Source organism: Xiphophorus couchianus, chromosome 8 (assembly GCF_001444195.1).
Source record: "Xiphophorus couchianus chromosome 8, X_couchianus-1.0, whole genome shotgun sequence".
NCBI lineage: Eukaryota > Metazoa > Chordata > Actinopteri > Cyprinodontiformes > Poeciliidae > Xiphophorus > Xiphophorus couchianus.
In genome coordinates, this window is record NC_040235.1 from 7,448,166 (window position 1) to 7,474,945 (window position 26,780).

The 26,780-nt window shown below is 39.0% G+C and overlaps 3 protein-coding genes across 4 annotated transcripts; 2 read left to right on the forward strand and 1 right to left on the reverse strand.

The window, feature by feature from the left end:
* Window positions 1–1,300: 1,300 nt before the first annotated feature.
* LOC114149086 (glutamine synthetase-like) lies at window positions 1,301–26,175 on the reverse strand. 2 transcript variants are annotated; one of them, XM_028024657.1, is made up of 9 exons: window positions 26,051–26,175; window positions 23,033–23,132; window positions 10,734–10,850; window positions 8,861–9,035; window positions 6,935–7,096; window positions 6,718–6,864; window positions 5,721–5,848; window positions 4,473–4,672; window positions 1,301–3,524 (listed from the first exon to the last, which is right to left on the reverse strand). In XM_028024657.1, the coding sequence occupies exons 4-9, from the start codon at window positions 9,027–9,029 to the stop codon at window positions 3,203–3,205; spliced, it is 1,128 nt and encodes a 375-aa protein (XP_027880458.1). In that variant the 5' UTR covers window positions 9,030–9,035; window positions 10,734–10,850; window positions 23,033–23,132; window positions 26,051–26,175; the 3' UTR covers window positions 1,301–3,202. The 2 variants fall into 2 exon arrangements, with proteins under 2 accessions (XP_027880458.1, XP_027880457.1); XM_028024656.1 differs by lacking the exons at window positions 10,734–10,850; window positions 23,033–23,132; window positions 26,051–26,175 and adding an exon at window positions 10,338–10,451.
* On the forward strand, window positions 14,858–16,981 carry LOC114149083 (tripartite motif-containing protein 16-like). The gene has a single exon (XM_028024653.1). The coding sequence runs from the start codon at window positions 14,888–14,890 to the stop codon at window positions 16,571–16,573; it is 1,686 nt and encodes a 561-aa protein (XP_027880454.1). The 5' UTR covers window positions 14,858–14,887; the 3' UTR covers window positions 16,574–16,981.
* Window positions 20,983–22,696, forward strand: LOC114149085 (tripartite motif-containing protein 16-like). The gene has a single exon (XM_028024655.1). The coding sequence runs from the start codon at window positions 21,020–21,022 to the stop codon at window positions 22,676–22,678; it is 1,659 nt and encodes a 552-aa protein (XP_027880456.1). The 5' UTR covers window positions 20,983–21,019; the 3' UTR covers window positions 22,679–22,696.
* Window positions 26,176–26,780: the final 605 nt, after the last annotated feature.

Consider the following 26,780-nt stretch of genomic DNA (forward strand, 5'->3'; position numbering starts at 1 on the left):
AAATAAAAAGTATTTGGTAAACTGAATTACTGATTAATCAATCAAATTATACATAATTTAATATTTAATGTGTGGACATTTTGGTATTTTAAGGACAAAAATAACAACAATTCATATAAAAAACAAAAAAATAACAAATAAAAAATCAAGCAAAAGAATATTTTTCCAAATCAGTTCTTTCAAGAGTCTTAGTGCTGTCAATCAACTCTGTGAACACCCTGCTAAAGTTGATAATGATTTCATTTTCAAACACTAAGGTAACTCTTTAATTTAGTTTGTTTAATCAAATTGGAAATACTCTTTACCATAATCAAAAATTCAAAAGTACCTAAAAAGTCTATTTTTCTGTATTTGAAGGTTTTCTGTCTCAAGTGAAAACTCAAGCAAGCTAAATCCATAAAAATGTATTGTCTGTTATCCACTAATCCAATCTTATGAATCATTTTAATTGCCCTGGGATTTTAAAAAAATGTTTACTTACTGAAAACATTTCCCTGAAACAGATTGAATAGCAAATTGTGTTGATGCCGTGAGGCTACCAATGAGGCAACACGTTAGCATCGCCATTCATCACGCTGACGTGGATCAATGATCAAGATTAGATTACCTCATTCATTCATTACGTCTCTGAAAAGTCGATACCAAGAGTCTTCTTTTCTCTGTTTTGATGCTTTTCACTGTGAAACATTCCTGTTTATGGGCTGCTGAGCTATTTTGAGTCTTTCCAGGTAATTCTGACTGATTTATTGGTCCATTTACTGGTAATTAGTAGGCTGTAGTTATGAGAGAAAATCCAACACCGCCATCTAGTGTACACCTGATGGGATTGAATACTGGCTAAGGAAGTAATTTTCTCACTGGAAAATCTTTACAAACATAAACTTTAACGTGTCTGGACTTTAAAATTTAAGACTTTTTGCTGTGTGTTTTTTTTTTTAGTATTGTCCATTATTTAGCTCCATAGATCTTCCAATCACGTCTAACCAGTTTGTTTACTGGCTAAAATGGTTTGGTCTTTGCTCAGATAGGATGTTTCCTGAAGAGTGGGGATTGAATTATAAGGTTTAGCACAGGAATTTTATTTATTTGTCAAAATAATGTAACTTTTATTTAAAAAAGAAAAGTTTCTTAATGTCCAAATTGATCAAACTGAGGTCTGAACTTTGACTAGAACCTTGCAATATCTTGATTCTTTTATTAACATTTTTCTTTATATTGTGTGAGATGACTAGTTAGGGTGCAGTCAGTTTTTTCCCTATACTCCAGAACATTTGGAGTAACCAACACCAGAAAACACAACTTTAGCCAAACTTTTAATGGATTCTTATTTGTTTTGTACAGAGACAAAGAAACAAAATAATAACCAATTCACTTTTAACCCACTTCAGACAGGAAAACGTAAAGTTTAACATATGAACACATATTTTGTGACAATACAAACACAAACATCTAATTCAAGCTCTTCTTCTATGATTACCGTTTACATTTAAAACAAAAATGGCTGCTTACAGGAAGAGACACTAAAACAATAAATAAATCTAATTCTGTTTACATTTCTACTCTTTCTCATCTGTTTCTCATTGCGTCCATTCAAATCCACTTTGCATGCTCATTTGGTTTGCACCTTTGTTTTCAGATCCTCTTTATGAATCATTTGCATTGGTTTTAGTTATTTTCATGCTCCACGTTTTCCTGCTCCGTTTGTTTTCTTTTTCTTCTTCTAATTATTATTAGACTCTGTTAGATTTTTGTGCATTTTTGCCACCATCAAGTTTTTTCAGTGCATTTGGATGAAATTTGTTATTATTTTATTTTCATTCCATGCCTCTTTTTCACTGTTTTTGTCTATTTGGGGTCAGGTTAAACATGTTTAGTGTTTGTATCGTTTTGGCTGACAGAATTTTCTAAATGCATTCAAAGCTTTAAGTTTTATTAAAATAAAATGTCATTCATTTTAATGGGATTTTATGTGATAGATCAACATTAAAAGCCTGATTTTAAAAAAAGTCGTTGTTTTTTTACCCAACAACCTAAAATTAAGCAAATAAAACCTATAGCTGTTGCCCCCGGCGACCCGAAGAAAATGGATGGATGGAAAATAGTCAGATTTTTTAGGGTTTTTTTCAAAATGGATATTTATTATAGACCCAAAACTAGAAAGAAATTTTTACGATGGCGTATTAGAGCCGTTGTATTTTAACAAACAAACAAATAAAGGGAGTAAATTTTCATAAACATTCTGGAAAAAACGGAGGAAAAGTTGCAAATTTGCTAGACAAATTGTTCATAGATTTTGAGATTAATCTCAGAAATTTCCTAGAAATCTCAAACTTTTGGATATTTTCTGAATTTCAAAAGTGTAAAATTAGCTACAAATTACAAAAAAATCTAATTTTGAGATGGCTCATAAATTTTCTAGAAAAAAATGTCAAAAGCTTTCAACTTTTTTGAATCCGAGTTTGAGAACTTCAATATTTCCAAGTTTTTGGGAGAAAATTTCTCAGATTACTCTCAAAATTTCAAAGTTTCTGTTTTGGAAACGTACTCTTCCTTTTTTCCTTTTTTCTAATGCGCCATTGTAGATTTTTTATGTTTGCTGTATTTAAAGAAAAGCATCTAATTTCCCGTTTCGTTTTGGCTTGATTGAACAAATGTATTTTCAGTAATAAGAACAAGATTTGGGTGATTTATTTTTCAAAACATTTGCTATATTTCGTCAAGTTTAACAAATTAAATTAGGAATGCACGATACAAACGCTTGGGCCGATATAGATATCCGATATCAATATTTCTTTTAATATTGATAACCGATATAACATACATTTCACTTCTGTTCCGACACCTTTGGAAAAAAACTCCCAACCAGAAACAGATAAAAATTAAATTAAATTAAAGCTAATTTGGTTGCCTTTTCAGTAAAAGACTGTAGGCAAACATGGTTTGTTATAAAACAGAAACACTTTGTGTTTTACGTTTCATTCTCCATTGTATAAATTTATATCCTTAATCATTTTACCCTCATTACAAATTAAAAGTCTCCATCTGCATCTATCAGCCAAATTTGTATAATCTTTTAAATGCCGATTGGGGCCGCACAAAACCAGTCCAGGGGCCATAAATGGCCCACGGACCGCACTTTGAACACCTGTAAGTCAAACAACAATCATATTTGTGTCACTTCACTCTGCTGTCTGAACGCAGCCTAAGCTGACTCCTCCTTCTTGCTCTCTTCTTCCGTTGGATCGAGGAAGCAGGTTTGAGCGATCGCCATGGTAACTGCGTAGGGGTCGCAGTTCGCTGCAGGACGGCGGTCCTCGAAGTAGCCCCGCTTGTCCTTGCCCACCTGCCGCGGGATGCGGATGCTGGCGCCGCGGTTGGCGACGCCGGCGGAGAAGTCGTTGATGCTGGAGGTTTCGTGCAGACCCGTGAGGCGCCGCATGTTGTCCTTTCCGCCATGCGGGTCGTACACCGCGATGTGCTGCTTGTGCGTTTTGCTCAGCTTGCTAATGGCCTTCTCAATGTACCTGTCAGAAAAAGGAGAGAAGAAAGAGCTGGATTATTTTTAAGTCGGAACTGAAGATGTTTGTGCTTTTAAAAGGGATCCATGCTAATGACATTAAAATTCAGCATAGATCTAAAGAATTTACCTACTTTTAGCAGATTTAAGTTTAAAAAATTAACTTAATCTGGTTGAAAATTTTTAAAATAACTTAAAACTAATTTCAAGTGTATAAAAGAGGAGTGTCATTTTTGGGCCAAATCACAGGATTTTGAGTTTTTGTGATTCTCACTTCAACACTGCAAAAAACAAAAAATCTTACCAAGTATGTTTGCCTAGTTTCTGGTGCAAATATCTTAATGCACTTGAAATGAGACAAAACTAACTAACAAGTAACTTTTCAGTTTGTTTTAAGTCAATAATTCCTTAAAATTGATTTAAAAAAAACCTCCTTATTAAATTGGCAGATTATTTCATTTATAACATGGGAAAAATGTCTTGTGAAATAATCTGCCAATGGAACTAGAACTGGCTTGCTAGGTGACAGGTTGGGGTTGCTAGGAGACGTCTGGGCTTGGCTGGGGTTGCTAGGTAACCGCTCAGTGGAATGTTCTATGGAACTAGAGCTTTTTCATCAATATTGAGGAATTATTGACATAAACAATCTCCTATTTCTTGCTGAAACGCTATTTGTAAGTTAGATTTGTCTAATTTTAAGTGTAGTAGAGAGATATTTGCACCAGAAACTAGACTAAAAATAGTTGGTAAGAGTTTGTGTTTGTACAGTGAACTATCAGGAGCAGATTGAAACAGAATTTTCTAACTAAAAATTTTATGTTTTTGCACTTTATAGGGAAATATACCACTTTAATCAATTCCGAACCCCACATGAACACATTTTTGTTGCTATGAATAGATATTTAGCTTCATGATGAAGTAAATAAAAATCATGTATTTATAAGTATCTACTCACTGCAGTCCTTCTTCTTCCCTCATCTGCTGGGTGCTGACATTGGTGTGGCAGCCAGCGCCGTTCCAGTTGCCTGTTATCGGTTTGGGGTCCAGGGTGGCGATGATCCCAAAGTCTTCACACACACGATGCAGCAGGAAGCGCGCCACCCAAAGATGGTCGCCCATCTCAATGCCTTCACAGGGACCCACCTGGAACTCCCACTGGAGAGGGAAACAGCGACGTTACAGCAGGGGTGTCCAAACTTTGTGTCATTTGGGTGAAAGTAGTACCAGGCCAAAAAACACCAGCAACCTAAAATCAGTTATTGTGCATCTAAACCTGGAAGGGATTTTTAGAATGGCGTATTAGGGTCTATTTAGATTTTAAAAAACAAAACAAAAAAGTTTTTTTTCCACAAATTCAGAAATGTCCTGGGAAAAAAATGGGAAGTTTTCTGAGTTTGCAAAGTTATAATTTTGGTAGAAATAAAAATCAGAAATTTTCCAGAAAAAATATTGAACACTTTTGTGAGTTTGAAAAGTTGGAAATTTGCTAGAAAAAAAGTTCTGAAATTTTGGTATGAATCTCAAATTTTCTAGAAAAAATTTCAAAAGCTTTTGTGAATTTGAACAGCTGAAAATTTGCTAGAAATAAAAGCAAATTATGATATTTTCTAAAAAATGACAAAAACTGTCACATTTTGGAATTTTTCTGAGTTTGAAAAGTCTTGCAAGTATTTTGTAGAAGATTTCTCAGATTAATTAAAAATTTCAGGGTTTTGAGGTGGAAACTTTCTCCTCCTCTTTTCCATTTTTCTTATGCACCATCATAAACTTTCCACATTTTCAGTTTCTTTTGGGGTTGACTGAAAAAATTTATTTTCAGAAATAAGAACAGGATTTGTGTCCCTGTCTTTCAAAACGTTTTCTATATTTAGTCAAGTTTAATAAATTACATCAAAGTCACCATTTCAGTAAAAGTGTCTTGGTAAACATGGCTGGTTATAAAAACAGAAACAAGTTCTGTTGTTCTTTACATTTTCCACTGTAAGAAAATTATATCAGTAATAATTTTACCCTTACTACAAATTAAAAGTCTACATCTACATCAGTTTGTATCATTTTTTTTAACTGTAGCCGGGGGCCGCACAAAATCAGTCCAAGGGCCACAAATGGCCCACGCACTGCACTTTGGACACCCCTGAGTTAAAGGAAACAATGAAACAACTCGATAATTCAGTTTGATCGTTTTCACAGGTTGCTGATCTACCTGAGACGGCATGACTTCAGCGTTGGTGCCACAGATCTGGACGCCGGCGTAGAGGCAGGCTTTGTAGTGACACTCCACGACGTCCCGTCCGTACGCGTGGTTCGCTCCGACGCTGCAGTAATACGGGCCTTAGAGTGGAGGAAAAACAAAAACTGTGAAACTAAAGTGGCTCAAATTGGAAAAATATTTATTTGGTTTCTTTCTTTCTTTCTTATAACATCAGGGATGTTGGACAGTTGGTTTCTTTAACCATAGAAAATTATGACATACCTGCTTTCATTGTTTCATTTTAGACAGATGAGAAAGTGAAACAAAACTGATACACTGGTTTTAAAAAATAAACATGGTTCCAGAGCTGGTTAGTAACTAGTTACATTTACTTGAGTAACTTTTTTGAAAAACATTCCTTTTAGGAGTATTTTTACTACGCTGTAATTTGGGTGATTTTATTTTAAAGTATCTCTACTCTTTCTTGAGTAACATCTTAAGATTTTCTACCCACTGAATGAAAAATAAACATGTTTTAACCAGAAATCCACCAGACAAAAACCTGCAGTTTTTGTTAAAGTTTCTAAAGTCTTTTTTACTAAAAGAAACTGAGTTGGGAAAACTTTCTTTCTATTTATATAAATTATCATTCTGGTCTTTAAAACAAAAAAATTCCACTTAACTTTATATTTTGATCTGTCAGATTATGTAATTTTTAAATATTAAATGATTGGTAATTTGATCAGTTGGTACCTGAGTAGATGTTTTACCAAATATGTTTTACTTTTACTTGAGTAAAAATATGTTGAAGCAGTGCTACTCTACTTAATATGCAAATTTTAAACTTTTCTTTGTTCTTCAATATAAAAGAGGAACTATAATTTACTTTAGACATAAAATAAACACATTTTGGCCTAAAATATCTTGAAATCCCTGTAAAATACATGTAGGTTTTTCATTGGGAATATTTTTTCCGAGGCAGCTGCCTCTCTCTGGATTGCCGCTTCACCTTGTGGTGCTGGGAATCCGTTTGAAGGCCAGCTGAACGGATGTCCATCGGTCCCCAGCAGGGTGTATTCCTGCTCCATGCCGAACCACAAGTAGTGCTCCTTCACCTGCTGCATCACTCGGTTGCAGCTGTGGCGATAGTTGGTTTCTGAAGGAGAAGGAACCGAATGAGACGCAGCACAACTAATTTCTTCAAATGTAAAGGGAGGAGAAGGTACCGGCAGGAAGGCGGTTGTATTTGAGGACCTCACAGAGGACGAGTTTATTGGGGTCAAGGGTGAAGGGATCCCTGAACATGCGGACTGGGATGAGGTACATGTCGCTGTTGGAGCCTTCGGACTGGTAGGTGCTCGACCCGTCGAAGTTCCACTCTGGGATTTCTGATGAGGAGAAGAGAAAGCGTTACACTGCGCTCGTAAGATCCCACCCCCGTCTCTCTGCTGAAGGGCAAAAAGCTGCTTGCTAACGATAACTAGCTTTGGTTTTAGCTGTTAAGTTGTCAACATAATACGCTAAATCTTAAATGCACATCTGGCATTTAAAAGTGCTTTGTAGTAATTGTCAACATCAAGATAACAAAGTCAAGAAAACGTTTTAATTAAGAAAAAAAAACTGTGAGTAAGAGCGGAGTAGTTCAGTTACGCTAGCTTGACTATGACAACCTTAATGTAGATGTGCTGTGGAATTCTGTGTGTTTCAGTTCAGTTAAAAAATACAATAAGGCGACTTGAACACCAACTCTGACAGATCATTAGTAGAGCAGGTATTTAAATTAGCTAATCAACCACCACTGTGTTAGTCTAGCTAATAGCATTGGTAGATAATATACCACCGTGATCACTTATTAATAAACCCCAAATAAACATCCAGCCTGAAAACATAAAACCTTTTGGGCCTCGAGTTTGACACACCTAGCGTAGAGCGAAAACGAAACTGGATTTGTAACATTCTCCACAGTGCTGACGCCACAGGACACAAATAAAATCCTATCATCTCATGTCGAGATCAGCCAAGCAAGAAAATAGAAGGAATGTTGCAAGAAGAAATGCGTTCAGATTTACTGTCATGAAACATTCCCCACAGCGCTGACGCCACAGGATACAAATAAAATCCTGCTATCTTATGTTCACATCAGCTAAGAAAGAATAGAGAAGGAATGTTGCAAGAAGAAATGAATTCAGATTTACTTCCAGCTACCTTTAATGTCATGAAACATTATGAGGGTTCCCACAGAACAAAAGCAAGGCTAGCTGTCAGGCGTGGCAGAAACTGTATTTATTGGCTGTTACTCATTAAATGTGACGTTTAAACGTTTCCAGTAAGGTCTGTAAAATGACAGTAGAAACTATTCCTTTATTTTGTTAAGACGGATGCCATCCTTCTGTTTTTTTGACCTAAGATCAGATATAATCTAACTTCCTAGGGTATGCTGGGAAATTTTTAAAATACATATAATATTTGACAGAGATATATATTGAATTTTTTAATACTATCAAATTAAATCAACAAACAAATTAAAGTAAAACCACATATTGTAAATTATTTTAAAAAGCAAAATATAAAAAAACTAAATATAATGAATTATAAATTTTATATATATTTTTACAAATGTAATAATTTCTGTCTTTTCCATAAGATATTTATTTTTATATTTTTCTTTAGAGATTGTTTCCAGATTTTTTAATTATATGTTCCTTTTTTCTGATCAGTCACTTTTTAATAATTTACGATTATATTTTTATTTTATTATTTTTATTTTAATAATTTCTTCTAACTCTTCTAAATTAAACAATTATCAAGCTTTATAATTTAGAAAGATTAACATTATTTACAATGTTTTTATACTATACCTTGTAATTATATTACATTATATATGTGAATTAATTGCTATTAATATTTTTGAGATATCTTTTATAATATGCACATATGTTGTCATAACTTGGCTAATAATTTATTTAAATACATTTATGTAATAGTAATAAAAATCACATAATTTTAGTACTGGAAGACGTGAGTGAGTTCATTGATGTTTATTTTATCATTTTAATTTATCTTCATCATTTTATCACTAAATATGTTAAAAATATTTAACATATTTGCTTTTCATTAAGAGGCTGTATTATTAATAAAACAACTTTGTTTACCGTCGATGCTGGTTGGTTCTGAGTCCAGGGTCCTGGTCTTGTTGCGCAGCCCCTCTCCGGTGCCGTCCACCCAGATGTAGGTGACCTGGCACTTCCCGCCCTGAGGCAGGTTCATGTACTGCTGCCGGACCGCCTTGTTGAGCAGCGAGCTGCTGGATACCGTCGCCATGGTTTCCTGTGGTCACAAACGTTTCACCAACACATTTTTACATTCATTCCTCCATTCAGCTTCTTTACTTTTTAATTTTATCGCCTATGATGCTTCCTGCACTGATTGTTTTGTTTTTAGAGCCAATAAACACAAATTCTGCCGATTTACGGTAAAATATACAAAATTTTACCATAAACAGAGCCAAATTCAGTAGATTGAGTTTAAAATCAATAATAATAATAATAATAATTACATTTACATTTTCTACAAAAACTGTCACATGTTTAAAACGTGTTTTTTAAAATTTACAACATGCATTTTATTAGACAGATAGTGGAATAAATTAACGCAGAACAAGGTGAAATAATCCAGTCCACACAACACATTGTTATCATTTTCATCAAATTTAATTAAGCACAAACATAAGCCGTCTGATATTTTTGCTTCCAATTAACTGAGAAATTAAAAGCAAAAGTCCCTTCAGAAACATTTATACTCTTAATTTTTAGGTGTTTTTATGAGTAACTCTAAATATAAAATTTAGCCTATTTGTCTCATTACAACCAAAAACATTTAACAGACAAATCATTATAAAATGGTTCATATTTCTACAGAAAAATATATGTATTTTATGGAAATATAAATTAAAAACTCTGGAAAGTGTGGCATGCATTTGTATTCAACTTTATAGAACCAAATTTAGCTTGATTCAACTTTGTCTAATATTCAAAAGAAAACTGTTAATTTGCAGTAAATCTATCAGATCCTTATAACTAGCTTTCGGTTTTGAGCCTGGAATGCTTCCTTGGCATCACCCAAATTTTTAGCGACTGTAGCAGTTTCTCTCAGATTTAGGTCAAGTCTCAGGTCAAAAGAAACATATTCACACAACTAAAAGTTTACCTTAAACATAAATCTGTGCGAGAAAAGTTTAAATGTTGAAATAAAAAGCAAGAAGTTTTGTTTTCTCTGAGTTTGAAACTGATTTTCTGTCACATAAGTTTAACTGAACAGGATTAAAAAGAACAGACAGTGTACACCTGCCTGTGGGCTCTCTAGTAAAAATCAGTGTGTCATCAGCATATGTGAACATTTCCAATAGCTACATAACAAAATCAGAAAGACAAACCCAACATTATGTCCATATATTGTGAAATTTATGTCTATGTTCCTCTTTCCCTCCAACTATTGAACTACATATTGAACAAAATTTCCAAATTTGCCTGTAAGTCAATCCAACAATTAGAGATTATTAATTCACCAATAACCCTATTGAGCAGGAGTTTGATTTCTAAGTTACATTTATTTTAAAACATTTGCACTTACGGTATGTCAGGTCGTTCCAGGTATAGTATCTGCTGTACTTGTTGACCCAGAAAGTTTTGAGCCTGATCAAATGAAACCTGTTTGTGGTATTTAAACTTCCTGCAGGATGACATTTCAAAGGCTGTCCTCCCACACTCCTCCAGGTGTAGGAGGAGCTACCGGCATTTTATTGACTGCCAACGAACCCTTTTGGTTGTTTTGTTTGAAACACAAAATCAGTCGACGGTAAAACAAAATTATCTGATGCAACAAAAAACCATATCTGTAATTCTGACACCTACAAGCTGGAAAAGCAAACAAAAAAACTTTAATCTAAACTGATAACAGCCAAATTAACCCACAAGAACAGCGGAGGAGACGATGAAACCCCAGGAGAGATGGAAATGAGCACCAAACCTGTGAGGCCTTCTGCTGATGCCGAGTGACTGCTGTTTGCTGAGCTGAGAGTCTCGCAGCTCACTGAACACAATTAGAGCGCAGAAGCTGCTGGACGTTCAGTTTCCGTCAGATTAGCTGTGAAGAGAGACGAGGCGGACAGAAATTCAGCGACTCAGTCAGAAAAACGGCTGAAGTCACATGAGATGCCGAGGGGTGGCGGTGCAGAAGGAAGAACCACATCGACGTGATAAATTCAACTCAACATAGGCATTAAGATAATAACTGGACAAATTTATTGTAAAATGTCTCAAAATTATGCATTCAAGCACAAATTTACACACATTTACCAATATATTTTAAAAAGAACATATTCTTATTGATCAAAAGCAAGCTGGTTTCTCATTGACGGGATTAAACAATCAACCAAGAACAATGTGGCACTCTTAGATGGTCCAAGAAAGAGAAGTTAGGTAAGTCTTCTGGAGCCGTTTAGAAACTCAAGCATCACCAGATTATTAACGTGTCACCAGGATCTGGAACCAGAGCCCAACTATCACTGTTAGATGAAGGGAACTGGTTGGTATGAAGGGGAATACACCAAGCACCACCAAAAAAACAAAAAAAGACACCTTCAAACTAGACTGACAAGACAAATGACTTTTAGAGAGACGTTTGGTAACAAAGTATGTTTAGAGAACTCAAGATGGGGCTTTGAAAGCCAAGAACATCAACCCACCTGTTACACCTGGTGGTGACTTTACCATGCTGTTTGACTACACAAAGTTCATGAAATAATGAAGAACTACCTTCAAATTCTTCAAGTTATGCAAATACGCATCTAGGTAGTGAAGTCTGAAGACAGTTGGATGGTCCATCACCGACCTCTTGTTTGGAATGGCCTTTTCAATCTGCCACTTGTTTAGTGTTGCTAAAACGTAAGTTCATGGGTGAGCATCTTTCTTCGTTATCCCATCCATTTTGTTAAATTGTCCTTAGGACTGATGTTAAAGAAAAAATAATTTTAAAAAAAGGTTTTCCGCATTGCTGGCAGTAAGTTGGACTCATTTCCAGTAAGAGTTGTTCTTAATGTTGCCGTTTGTCAGTGATTCTGTTCATAACCTCCATTGACAGAATTTCTAGGCGCACATCCTGCCCCAAGTAGAAGAGCTCAAGTATCTCAAGGTCTTGTTCACAAATCAGTGAAAAATGAAACAGAAGATTGACACTGACTGTCATGGTGTAAAGAGACCTGAGCTGAGCGGTTGGTCTACCTTCCTACCCTCAATGGTCAAGAGATCTGGGTATTGACCAAAAGAACTGGACTGAGGATAGAAGTGGCCAAAGTGAGTTCCCTCTGCAGGGTGCCTGGGCTCTAAGGAAGAAGCTCAATCAGAGGAATCAGAGGACACCGTCCAGGCATTGAGCCTCGGAGGTCCCTGGGCTCAATTTTTATCTAAGAACCGAGAGACGATGCTTCATCAATACTGAGGTTTGCTAAAGTCAGCGTTCCCAAACAGGTATTGCAACTATAAACAAGGCCTTTTAGTAGGATATTTGTCAGAGATTTCAGCGATTTAAGATGGTCTTAACTCTGCAAAGAATAGCGAGACGATGGTGGCTCAGGAGGTGGGAGCTCGTCCTGTAACCAGTTGGCTGCTTCATCTGTCTCAGTTGTTGTGTCGTTAGACATTACTCGGTTTGCCTGTTCCAGGACAGCAGTGGCTACAACGTAGCTCACTACCATCAGTATGTGAAAGTGTTTACACATGGGGGAATGATTGAATGAAGTGTGAAGTGTGTGGGGTTCTCTGCAAAAGATACAAGTAAAGGCCATTTACCAAGAGGGTTTACTAAGGGCAGAAACATATTATTGACTAAAACAAATACTTAAACTAGATGCAACTAACTAAGACACTGCAGCACATGGAGAATGAAATTCTGTTTTCCTTGGAAAGAAATAATTTAAGGGTGTTTTCACACCTGACAGTCCAGTAGACCTGGTTTGATTGGAGACCAAAATTGTAACATTTGTCACATTTTTAGCTGATGTGGTTTGCTTTCACACATCACTGTGTCAAACAGACCAAGCCTTGGAAAGATCTGTTCCCCTGCTCAATGCAAAAAGAACCACTGAAGAAAACAACACAAAAACCAGTGAGGAAAATACTGAGCGCAACTTTCTTCTTCACAAAATGTAAAAAAAAAAAAAAAAATTCTCTTTTGTCACTGGTAAAAGACTACTCGTTTGTTTTTGGTTGTATTTACCCAGAATGCCCTAGGTCACAGTCTGCTTCCTGACAGTCTGTCTCCGGTGCATTGAAACATTGAAACAGAACCAGAGTTCAGTTCAACCACACCCAGATTTAGGATTTTAGGTGGACCAGAGTTGACGTTTTTGGTCTGCATCGTAGACCAATGATAGATTCACACACCTACACACAAACCAGACTTTGGATGCAAATGAACTGGAGTTTGTTTAAAGTGAACTAAACAGGTCAGATGTGAATGCACTCTATGTGTTACCCGCATATCTCAGTCAAAGAGACTGGAGTGGTTGGTTAACCCAGTTTGTCCTGAGGAACGATTGATGACTCAGTCATGTGATTTCCTGTCAGAAGAGATGGCATTTATTGTAAACCTGCTCTCTATGCTGCAGATAATTACAGTTGTATTAACCTGTGAGTCCCTCTCTGACTCACAGGGTTCTTAAATATTTCCTTAAGCATGTTAATTTGAAGGTTTGTCAGAGAAATGACACCAAGATTATAGACAGATTAAAATCCTATTTTCAAGTTTCTCATGCATTCAATGAAAGAAATGGAAACAGATGGTGACGGGTTGCTGGTTATAGAGAGCCTTATGATCAGACACAATCTGATGTTTTTGCAAAAAGAATAAACAAAAAAAACCTGCACAACATTTGTCAGTGTAGAATGCATCATTTTTACATTTATGATGCACTGTCATTAACCGCTTTTTTGTTGCTATGTACCTGTAGGGTTAATCACTTGCGGATTTTAGCAAAGGTGAAATCTTATTTTTGTTTTGAAGATTTTGAAGAAATTATCCATGCCTTCATTACATCTTGATTGGATTATTGTAATTCTTTACATAAAGGCCTGGAAAAATCCCTGATACAGCGTCTTCAAGTGACCCAGAAAGCAGCAGGTCGGCTTCGTCTAGACACCCGGAAGCGTGACCATGTAAGGCCCGTATTGACCTCCTTATACTGGCTGCCTGGTTCATATCGAATAGATTATAAGACTCTAAAAACTTTTAAAGTTTTAAATGGGTTAGCCCCTCCTTACCTTCAGGATCTTTTGAAAAGTCATTCAGTGTCCAGAACTTTAAGATCCAATTATCAGCTGCCACTGAATGTTCCTCGAACTCGACTTAAGAGAAAAGGAGATCAGGCTTTCTCGATGGCTGCTCCTACTCTATGGAATAATCTACCTTTCCAGATTAGATCTGCCCACAGCCTGGATCACTTTAAATTGCTTCTTAAAACTCATCTTTATTCTTTGGCATTTAGGCCTTCTGGTGTGATGGTTTTATCCCTTCACTTATTATTACTCTTATTATTTTAACATTTTACATATATTATTCTCGTATTATTTTTTCTTTCTTTTGATCAACTTATTTTATTATCATTTTTGTACAGCACTTTGGTGCAGTTTTAATACTGTTTTTAAAGTGCTATATAAGTAAAGTTCACACTGACATTGACTTAAGAGATAATATCTAACATGTCCTACAGCTTTGTGCATTAAAATATTATTTTGTTCAAACTTCAGCCTTTGTAGACCTCCTCACTATAAATAAATATAATGCAACTTGATCTACAGACACAAAAATCAAATGTATCACACAGTCTAGTGAAGGTTGTTCATCTAGTCATTAATAAATAACCTCTGTTTAATAACTACAATAAATAAACTGATTTAAAACCCAATGGATATTAAGTTTTATTTTGTAATACTAAAGAGGTTTTTGGTGATGGTATCTGTGATTAACCTCATGGTCTTTAAAGCTTTGGGTGTAACAAACATCAGCTGTGGGTAAAACCTGATTGGCTGCAGCTTCTCTGCACTGAAACATGAGTTATAAATCAGGTCAAACCAGTTTCTGTTATCAAAGTGAAACGCAGACAGTCACTCTGACTGAAAACAGAAATGGAGCAGAGTCAGTTCGACCGAGAGACTTTCTCCTGTTCAATCTGTCTGGATCTACTGACGGATCCAGTGGCTACTCCCTGTGGACACAGCTACTGTATGAACTGTATTAAAGATCACTGGGATGAAGAGGATCAGAAAAGAATCTACAGCTGCCCTCAGTGCAGAGAGACCTTCATACCAAGGCCTGTTTTGAAGAAGAACACAATTCTAACAGTTTTAGTGGAGCAGCTGAAGAAGACTGGACTCCAAGTTGCTCCTGCTGACCACTGTTATGCTGGACCTGAAGATGTGGCCTGTGATTTCTGCACTGGAAGAAAACTGAAAGCCATCAAGTCCTGCTTAGTCTGCCTGACCTCTTTCTGTGAGAAACACCTTCAGCCTCATTATGATTCAGCTGCATTCAAGAAACACAAGCTGGTGGAGCCGTCCAAGAACCTCCAGGAGAACATCTGCTCTAAGCATGATAAGTTGTTGGAGACCTTCTGCCGCACAGATCAGAAGTCTATTTGTTATCTCTGCAATATGAATGAACATAAAGGCCATGAAACAGTGTCAGCTGCAGCAGAAAGGACTGAGAGGCAGAGAGAGCTGGAGGAGAGACGAGGAAACATCCAGCAGAGAATCCAGGACCAGGAGAAAGATGTGAAGCTGCTTCAACAGGAGGTGGAGGCCATCAATCGTTCTGCTGATAAAACAGTGGAGGACAGTGAGAAGATCTTCACCCAGCTAATCCGTCTCCTCCAGAAAAGAAGCTCTGAGGTGAAGCAGCAGATCAGATCCCAGCAGGAAACTGAAGTGAGTCGAGTCAAAGATGTTCAGGAGAAGCTGGAGCAGGAGATCACTGAGCTGAAGAGGAAAGACGCTGAGCTGGAGCAGCTCTCACACACAGAGGATCACAGCCATTTTCTCCTCAACTACCCCTCACTGCCAGCACTCAGTGAGTCTACACACTCATCCAGCATCAACATCCGTCCTCTGAGACACTTTGAGGACGTGACAGCAGCTTTGTCAGAGCTCAGAGACAAACTACAGGACGTCCTGAGAGACTCATGGACAAACATCTCACTGATGGTCACTGAGGTGGATGTTTTACTGTCAGAACCAGAACCAAAGAGCAGAACTGAATTCTTAAGATATTCATGTGAAATCACTCTGGATCCAAACACAGCAAACACACGACTGGGACTATCAGAGGGGAACAGGAAGGTGACAAGGATGAATAAAGATCAGTCTTATTCTAGTCACCCAGACAGATTCACTGATTATTCTCAGGTTCTGAGTAGAGAGAGTCTGACTGGACGTTGTTACTGGGAGGTGGAGTGGAGAGGGGGAGTTTCTGTAGCAGTCGCATACAAGAGTATGAGCAGAGTAGGATCGGGTAATGAATGTGCTTTTGGAAATAATGATAAATCTTGGGTATTATATTGTTCTCAAATAAATAGTAATTTTTTGCACAACAACATCTGGACTTCCATCTCAGGTCCAGTTTCCTCCAGAGTCGGAGTGTACCTGGATCACAGAGCAGGTATTCTGTCCTTCTACAGCGTCTCTGAAACCATGACTCTCCTCCACAGAGTCCAGACCAGATTCACTGAACCGCTACTGGCTGGAGTTTGGATTAATAAGTCTGGAGTTGGGACTTGTGCAACTGGATCCTTTGTAGAGTTCTGTAAACCCAGATAGATTTATTTCCTCTTTCCTCTCAGATTGTTGATCAGGGTTCATGGTTCTGATGTCTCTGCTCTGCTGTTCTGATCTTCTTTATTTTTCCGATTTAGTTCTTTGTGTTACAGGAGCCATAAAGGAAATCACTGCTGATCATTTATTTCATTCTTATGACAGAAATATTTCATGAAAATCAAAACTTCTCTGGACTCCAATGGTTTCCCATCGATGTTTTATTTGTTGTTAAATCACTTGAGATCAAAGTGATCTGAAATTGCTTCTGTTTTCTATATTGTGATCCAAAAAACCTGACACATCAAATCATTACTGATGCTGTTTTCTTCTCATATTTGTAGATGTAGATCAGAAAAAATGTCTGTAGTTCTGTCTCTTTGGACTTCTTCAATAAAGAAACTTGATTACAGACAAATGTTGAAAGTTTTCTAATCATCCATCCATCCATTTTCTTCTGCTTATCCGTGGTCGGATTGCGGGGGTAGCAGCTTCAGAAAGGAGGCCCAGACTTCCCTCTCCCCAGCCACTTGTTCCTGCTCCTCTAGGGGAATCCCAAGGCGTTCCCAGGCCAGCCAAGGGACATGGTCCCTCCAGCGTTTCCTGGATCTTCCCTGGGGCCTCCTCCTGGTGGGATGTGCCCGGAACACCTCACCAGGGAGGCGTCCAGGAGGAATCCTGAGCAGATGCCCGAGCCACCTCAACTGGCTCCTCTCGATGTGAAGGAGCAGCGGCTCTACTCTGAGTCCCTCCTGGATGACTGAGCTTCTCACCCTATCTCTAAGGGAGAGCCCAGCCACCCTATGGAGAAAACCCATTTCGGCCGCTTGTATTCGCAATCTCGTTCATTCGGTTATGACCCAAAGTTCATAACCATAGATGAGGGTGGGAACGTAGATGGACCGGTAAATTGAGAGAATCGCTTTTTGGCTCAGCTCTCTCTTCACCACGACGGACCGGTACAGCGCCCACTTGACGGCAGACGCTGCACCAATCTGCCTGTCGATCTCCCGCTCCCTTCTTCCCTCATTTGTGAACAAGATCCCGAGATACTTGAACTCCTCCACTTGGGGCAGGACACCCCGCCCCGACCCGGAGAAGGCACTCTACCCATTTCCTGCTCAAGACCATGGCCTCGAATTTGGAGGCACTGATCCTCATCCCGGCCGCTTCGCACACCACTGCGAACTGCTCTAGCGAGAGCTGCAGGTCACGAAGTGATGAAACCAATAGGACCACATCATCTGAAAAAAGCAGAGATGAGATCCTAAGGCAGTGGTCCCCAAACTACGGCCCGCGGGCCAGATGCGGCCCACCTCCACATTTGGTCCGGCCCCCTGAACAATACCAGAGTATTTTCATATATGTGCATTTTTATTTGATAAGTTGGACTTTTGCAATAAAATAAATGTTCCTTAGTAATGAACGTTATTTATTATTAACTATTAGTTAGTAACTATTTTATACATGCATATAATTGACCCTAACCCTTTTTTTTATGTGGAGAACCCAGTGTTATTTGGTTATTATTTATTTCATAAATAGTGTTATTTCCTGACTTTTGTTCTCTGAAGAATCCAGAAAAGGTTATTTGATTGTGCTTTCTGAAAAACAATACATTTTTATGTTTAGCACTCTTACAATCGTCACACTTTTTCTGTTACAAACTGACCCCGGCCCCCCATCAGAGAAGGGACAAGTTATGTGGCCCTCACAGGAGAAAGTTTGGGGACCCCTGTCCTAAGGCCACCAAATCGGATCCCCTGAACACCTTGGCTGCACCTAGAAATTCTGTCCATGAAAGTAATGAACAGAATCGGTGACAAAGGGAAGCCCTGGAGGAGTCCAACTCTCACCGGAAAGGAGCCCGACTTACTGCCGGCAATGCAGACCAGACTCTGACACCAGTCATACAGGGACCTGACAGCCCATATCAAGGGGCCCGGTACCCCATACTCCCAGAGGACCCCCCACAGAGCTCTCTGAGGGACACGGTCGAAAGCCTTTTCCAAATCCACAAACCACATGTAGACCGGTTGGGCAACTCCAACCGGTCTAGGACCTTGCCGAGGGTGTACAGCTGCTCCAGTGTTCCACGACCAGGACGAAAACCACACTAGTCTTCCTGAATCCGAGGTTCGAGTATCCAACGGACCCTCCTCTCCAGGACCCCTGAATAGACCTTGCCAGGGAGGCTTAAGACTGTGACTCCCCTATAATTGGAGCACACCCTCCGGTCCCCCTTTTTGAACAGGGGGACCACCACCCCAGTCTGCCAATCCAGGACAGCTGCCCCCGATGTCCATGCGATATTGCAGAGTCGCGTCAGCCAACATAACCCTACAACATCCAGAGCCTTAGGGAACTCCGGGCGGATCTCATCCACCCTAGGGGTCCTGCCACTGAGGAGCTTTTTAACCACTTCATCCCCAGAGATTGGAGAACCCAACCCAGAGTTCCCAGTACTCTGTGTCTCTAATTACTATTGCGATAAATTGTATGTTTGGTCGTCTATTGAGCAGAAACTTTTCCTCCAGAGTGTCTTATTTGCTGCTGCAAAAGATCAGATGTTTGGTTTCGTCTTCATTCATCAACAACACTCTGGATCCACCACCACAGAAAGATCCTGGTAGCAGTAATGAAGAGGAGGTTAAAGCTCCTCCACTGTCAACATTTGGAAAACTGAGCTTTAAACCTGTGAGAAAGGTTGGAGACGTGTCATAAAACCAGTGGTGATAAAAGTGCGTATGCACTGTAAGTATAGGGGCGCTGCACTAGAGGGGGCGCAAAAACCATGTGGGAAATTTTTCTAGTCGGCATTTTCTGTATTTAACAGCTGGATGCATGAAATGATGAGTAATAGAGGAACAGCATTGATTCTGCGCCCCCCGCCCCTTCACCCCACCGCCTCTCCCCATACATATACAGGTAGTTCGGGCAGGCGGCCCTTTGAGAAAACGCTGAAGCGTGCTCTTTGTCTTTATTTTAAATTTGAATGGTAGTAATGCACTCGACAACAGGGAGCCAAAGATGGGCGGCAGAAAACAAACTCCAGAACAGAATAAAGAGGAGGAGGGATAAAGATGATGGAGGGATGAAGAAAAGCTTTTCAAAGTGGTTGAAAGACAATAGGTGAGTAAAGTCAGTGTATCAACAGGAGGGCTGGAAATATTCAGGTTAGCTTAAACTAGCCTAAAATGGCAGGTGGCTGTTGTCTTGTTAGGGTTGCCATCCGTCCCATAAACTACAGAATCGTCTCGTATTTGACTGTTAATTGTTGCGTCTCGTACTGAACTGAAACCAATTTGTTCTGTATTTCTATACATGTCTGATAGACACACCACCTGTCACACAGATCTCAACAATAATGACATTCAGGCAAAACGTGGCCTCGACGCGGCTGTCGCGGGTTCGACTCCCGGACCCGACGACATTTACCGCATGTCTTCCCACCTCTTCTTCCCCCTTTCCTAGTCAGCCTACTTTGAAATAAGGGACACTAGAGCCCACCAAAAGACCCCTTGCGGGGCGATAAAAAAAAAAAAAAAAGACATGTAAAAACTGTATTAAGATCTGTAACTTTTACAACTAATGTATAATGCTTTTCTGACCATATGACTTAGTGGAGGCGCCAAAGACGAGGGGCGAAGGAGACAGACATGAGGTCAGTATCTGTTGTAGAGGAGACAAGTGATGACATCAGGGAGGAACAATTACATTAGGGAGGCAACAAAAACCTAAATACCATGATGGGCTGAATTTAATTACTATATTTTATAAATGCATGAATAAGGCAGAGCTTTATGGACACATTAAACATGTGATGACATGTTTGCATTCACCTCAGAAAGAATGTAGTTCTGCATAAAACCCAGAAGAACCAGTCAGATGTTGAACCTTGAATTAAATGATTCTCTGAAAACTAAATGCAGAAATAGACCTCTGTCTCATATCTGGCAGTAGAACTACTAAATGCTGTTTTGTTAAAGTTTTACAGCTTTATAAAAAGACGGATTACAAACTGATATGAACACGATGCAAACATTGGATTCTCTGCAGTCTGTTGTCATTACAGAGCAGTTAGGAAACAGGAAGCATATTTTCCCTTAACCACCAAACACATCTAGTTTCTTCAACAAGAATGATTCTTTCATTTTATTCTCTGAAGCTACGGAGAGCTAACATGTTAGCAACCTGAGTTTAAGAGACTCAGTCAGTTATTTTGAACAGAAAACTGTTGTGAAGATGATTCAGCTTAAAATATTATTGCTTTCAGAGCGCTCCTCTTCCTGGTCTCACACACACTGAGTCTGGGTGGAACCACCACCTGCTGAAGCTGGAGGCTGATTGGCTGCAGCCTCTCTGCCCTGACATGTGATTGGTGGATCACAACTCGAGCTTGTTTCTGTTCTCAGGAAATGAAACTAACAGTCAGTGCTACTGAGAGCAGAAATGGAGCAGCAGGCGGTTAAGCTGGATCGAGAAACTTTCTCCTGTTCAATCTGTCTGGATCTACTGAAGGATCCAGTGACGACTTCCTGTGGACACAGCTACTGTATGAACTGTATTACAAAGTTCTGGGATGAAGGTGAGAAAAAGGAAAACTACCACTGTCCTCAGTGCAGCACAACCTTCACACAGAAGCCTGACCTGCAGAAAAACACCATGCTAGCAGCTTTAGTGGAGCAGCTGAAGAAGACTGGACTCCAAGCTGCTCCTGCTGACCACTGTTATGCTGGACCTGAAGATGTGGCCTGTGATTCCTGCACTGGAAGAAAACTGAGAGCCATCAAGTCCTGTTTAGTCTGTCTGGCCTCTTTCTGTGAGAAACACCTTCAGCCTCATTTTGATTCAGTTGCATTCAAGAAACACAAGCTGGTGGAGCCGTCCAAGAACCTCCAGGAGAACATCTGCTCTAAGCATGATGAGGTGATGAAGATGTTCTGTCGCACTGATCAGAAGTGTATCTGCTATCTCTGCCCTGTGGATGAACATAAAGGTCATGAAACAGTGTCAGCTGCAGCAGAAAGGACTGAGAGGCAGAGAGAGCTGGAGGAGAGACGAGGAAACATCCAGCAGAGAATCCAGGACCAGGAGAAAGATGTGAAGCTGCTTCAACAGGAGGTGGAGGCCATCAATCGCTCTGCTGATAAAACAGTGGAGGACAGTGAGAAGATCTTCACCCAGCTGATCCGTCTCCTCCAGAAAAGAAGCTCTGAGGTGAAGCAGCAGATCAGATCCCAGCAGGAAACTGTAGTGAGTCGAGTCAAAGATGTTCAGGAGAAGCTGGAGCAGGAGATCACTGAGCTGAAGAGGAAAGACGCTGAGCTGGAGCAGCTCTCACACACAGAGGATCACAGCCAGTTTCTCCTCAACTACCCCTCACTGCCAGCACTCAGTGAGTCTACACACTCATCCAGCATCAACATCTGTCCTCTGGGACACTTTGAGGACGTGACAGCAGCTTTGTCAGAGCTCAGAGACAAACTACAGGACGTCCTGAGAGACTCATGGACAAACATCTCACTGATGGTCACTGAGGTGGATGTTCTACTGTCAGAACCAGAACCAAAGAGCAGAACTGGATTCTTAAGATATTCATGTGAAATCACTCTGGATCCAAACACAGCAAATACATGGCTGAGACTATCAGAGGGTAACAGGAAGGTGACAAAATTGGATAAAGATCAGTCTTATTCTAGTCATCCAGACAAATTTACCCGATTGTGGCAGGTTCTGAGTATAGAGAGTCTGACTGGACGTTGTTACTGGGAGGTGGAGTGTAGAAGCTCAGTTTATGTAGCAGTTGCATACAAGAGTATCAGCAGAGCAGGATGGGGTATTGAATGTAAATTTGGATATAATGATAAATCTTGGGCATTATATTGTTCTCAAAACGATAGCACATTTGGCCACAACAACATCTGGACCTCCATCTCAGGTCCAGTTTCCTCCAGAGTCGGAGTGTACCTGGATCACAGAGCAGGTATTCTGTCCTTCTACAGCGTCTCTGAAACCATGACTCTCCTCCACAGAGTCCAGACCAGATTCACTGAACCGCTACTGGCTGGAGTTTGGCTTGGAGAATCTGCTGAGTTCTGTAAACTTTAACTGCGAGATTCTCACTGCGAGCTGGTCTGACAATAAAATAAATCCTTGAATTCTTGAATTTTTGTTGTGTGTGTTTGACTCGGAATATAGGCGATCATGTTTTTTTGTTTCAGATTTCTCTTGTTTAGTTTTTTGTTGTTTCTTTTAACAAAATTTATGAGAGAAATTCTTTGTGATGGGGCCTCATCTAAAGTTATTAAACTTTGGTTGTTTTCAAACCTGATAGTCCAGTGGACTTGGATTGATAGGGAACCAATATTGTACCATTTGTTACAGTGTCAGTTGCAGGTGTTCACTTTCACATTACAATAGTTTATGTTTTTTATTTTATAAAGAAATAATATTATTGCTCACCTTTTGTCTTTGTTACGCTTTCCTCACGATCCGTCCAGTCTTCCTCGGGTCTCTCCCTCCTCGGCTGGTCGTCCTCAGAACCCCCTGACCCGCCCGGGTTCTGTAGAGGAAACACGCAAGGACGAACATTCAAAGGTTCAGAGCCATAAACAATGAAGCGCCAAACAATTTTAAAATACTGGATGACATAAAAAGACCATTTTTATGGCCTCATGGGCGGTTGCACAGAGCAGCTTTAGAAAAGGGGCGGCACAAACATGCCTGATGATGAGCAAAGTGAGTCTAGGTTACATGATGAGGAAAAAACTACACTAGTTTCAATCCTGCAACTCCTGGAGAAGACTTCCTGAACATTTAGCATATAAGCTACGTTGAGTTGAAAAGACACAAATGTACGGAAGCCCCTAACTGCCAGAGATAGAAAATAAATTCAGGAGCAGGTTCTTGTTAAAAACTATACAAAACTCTTTAACTTTTCTCATTTCACTGAGATATAAGCTCTGTGTCGTCAGAATGAGATTTATATTAAAGCTAAAATGTGTTTTAGTTTAAACAAGAAACAGTAAAACATCAACAACTCACAGGAAGTTTGAGTTTCCTCTAGACCACAGGTGTCAAACTCCAGGCCTCGAGGGCCGCTGTCCTGCAGGTTTTAGATGTGCCACAGGTACAAACCACTGGAATGAAATGCCTTAATTGCCTCCTCCTGTGTAGATAAGTTTTCCAGAGCCTTGCTAATGACCTAATTATTCTATTCAGGTGTGGTGCAGCAGAGGCACGTCTAAAAGTTGCAGGACAGCGGCCCTCGAGGACTGGAGTTTGACACCCCTGCTCTAGACTAAGAAAAAGTTAGAAAATGGAGAGTCAGAGGGAGCCCTGTATTTTTATAACACATTAAAACGAGAAAGTTTGTCATTTTAACAAGTTTATTTTAATCATCATAAGTTTTGTATCTCATTATAACAACAAAGTTTCTCGTTTTTAGAAATTCTGTACCTCGTTATAATGAGAACGTTTCTCATTGAGTTTTGTAACAGTATGGGAAGGTTTGTTGTTTCAACAAGTTTTGTATCTCGTCATTATGCAAAAGTTTTTCAATTTAACAAATTTTGTGTCTTGTTATTATGCACAAGTTTGTCTTTTAAATTTTCTCTTTATTAATTTTTGTCATTAATACAAAAATGTGGAAAAAATATTATATACCCCTTGTTTAGGCCTGTTTCGATTACAAATTTTGATAGACGATACATTGTACTAGAAGTTATTGTGATATACAACATTACTGTTGTTTGAGACCATTTTCAATTAATATCATGGTAATGGAAAAGTTATGAATGAACACATTCTGAAATATCAATAAACTTTAAATTTTAATGGACATTTAAAACTGGAACTGAAAGACATTTTACATATCCCAAAAATAAAAAAAACAACAAATAAAATAAATTGTGTTAACAAAATTGTCCTGACTTTTGTCATTCAGCTTTTGTAGAAAGAGAGAAAAGATAAAAACAATAAGTCATGCAAATGGAAATTATTGAGCTCCTTTTAATTCATCGTGCAATTAATTGATCTGTTTATTGTGACAGGCCTAATCCATCCCTAAATATGTAAAATAAATCAGTTTGTTGCTAAGTTACAAATAAACCAAAGTTGTCATAAAAAAATAAAAAATGTGGAAGAGCAATGATAGAAATAAGTTATATATGTATATATTAATCAAGTAATAAAATTATCTACACAAACTTCCAATTATACATCAAAATAAAAAAGTCAATAAATAAACTCAGATGATCAAATACCTTTCTTCTTCGTCGTCGTCTCATTCGGCCTGACAGTGAGCTCTGATAAAGATCTGTGTAGCTCTTATGCAGTCTTTCTATTTTCTCTGATAGTTCGTTTCGGAGCATTTTAATATTGTCAATATTTGGCTCCGTCTGGTAATGATTAGATATCTGCGTATTTCCTGATGCTAATTTGATTTAATATTAATCCTTAAATCTTCACGATACGCACGTAGCCCGTTCCTACCGGAAGAGGGATTTCTTCCTCCATGTTTCCGTCCTGAGTAGACCCCGTAGCATCGTTGTTCGGGACGGTGATGCGGGGAGATTTACTAGCTTTAGCCTCGTTAGCCATGGCGGTTGACGGTTTGCTAGCCGGAGCGGAGCTAGCCGGTGTTCTAGTTGGGATTCGGTCTGTAAAGATTTTTGAGAGGATTTCCGACGGTCTTTCATAATCTATATTGTTCATAGTTGCTTTATATGCAAAAAAAAAATCAATATTTGTTGACCCGGGAGGCTTTTAAAATATATTTTTTTAAATTACGGAGCTGCCTCCCTTTGCTGCTCTTACTCCATTCAACCGGAAGCGGAAGTAGAAAGTTTGTTGTTTGAACGAGTTTTGTAAGAGTCTTGAATTTTGTATCTCGGCAACTCAATAAAACTATTTTCTACCTTGTTATGATGAGAAAGTTTTTTTGTTTTAACGAGTTATGTATCTCGTTGACGAGAGAGTTTCTCTTTGTAATTTTCTCGTTATAGTGACTTATGTCTCGTAATAATGCAAAATTTTGTCGTTTAAACTAGTTTTTATCTCATTATAATGGGAAAGTTTTTCTTTTTAACTAGTTTTGTAACTTGCAATAATGAGGAAGCTTCTCATCTTAATGAATTTCTTTAGCTAGTTTTAATAAGTTTTGCATCTGTTGAGTTTTGAATTTTGTATCATGTTTAACGAGTTTGTATCTTTTTAACGAGAAAATTCATCATTTTAACGACTAAATATTACGAAAGTTTCTCGTTTTAATTTTAATGTGCTTTGTATCTCGTTACAATGCGAAAGTCTGACATTTTAATGCGTTCTGTGTTTCGTTATATAATTCTTTTCTTTACAATATTGCGGATATTGATCTTTTATCTCATGTCAAATGTTTCAATGTCAAATACAAACATTTTCATTCTGAAGCAAAAATGAAATGTTTCTCCAGGTGCTCCAACTCGAGCTGAAATGACGCACCTTGAGCGCAACAAAGGTCCAGCTGCGGGTTTTCTGGGTCTGGCGCTCTGTCTGCGGTGTTGCATCAAGCCGCAAACCAGGTCGTGCGCGATCATCACGTACAGCAGGAAGATGAGCACAGCGGGATCCATTCAAGCAGAGCTAGAGCTCCTCCTGCAAAACCACCAGGTGTCAACAGAACCAGAGGCCGATGGTGATGAAGAGGAAGAGGAGGGGGTGAAGTTACCTTGATATGCGCTCCAACTTCAGGCGCTCAGCTCGCACGTTTCTCCCCATGACAACGCGCCATGTTCAGAAATCCTCCCCTGGTTTTTGTGAAATGAGGATTTTCATGTTTTTTCTTATTTTTTAGCCCCGGTTTTCCCTCCTGCCTCCCTCGGAAACAGCAGATGGGGGTCGCGCTGCAGCTGCAGCAGCTCAGAGGGGACACCGGAGGATGTTGCCGTAGAGACGCGACCGTTGCTAAGGGCATCGTGTCGTCATCACTTCATCACGAGGTCCGGCGGAGTGAAACCTGTCGGCAGGTTTACAGGCAAGAGGATTTAAAACTCGCCATTCATTATGTGAGGAAGGTTTTACTGGGATTTTGTGGAAAAGAGAGTCAAAAAGTGTTGGTTTTTAAAAAGATTTCACAAATAAAAACATGAAAACTCAAGTGTGAATGTTTTATTCAGCACCTCAGAGCTAAAGATTATGACAAAGTAGGAACAGGCTAAGGAAAATATAGAAA

Coding starts and splice junctions, on each gene's coding strand:
- LOC114149086 (XM_028024657.1), bottom strand. CDS start 9,029: ATGGCGACGGTATCCAGCAGCTCGCTGCTCAACAAGGCGGTCCGGCAG. Junction 5,849..6,717: donor CGGATTCCCAGCACCACAAG/GTGAAGCGGCAA, acceptor CTCCACTCTAAG/GCCCGTATTACTGCAGCGTC. Junction 3,525..4,472: donor AGGGAAGAAGAAGGACTGCA/GTGAGTAGATAC, acceptor TTTTTCTGACAG/GTACATTGAGAAGGCCATTA.
- LOC114149085 (XM_028024655.1), top strand. CDS start 21,020: ATGGAGCAGCAGGCGGTTAAGCTGGATCGAGAAACTTTCTCCTGTTCA.
- LOC114149083 (XM_028024653.1), top strand. CDS start 14,888: ATGGAGCAGAGTCAGTTCGACCGAGAGACTTTCTCCTGTTCAATCTGT.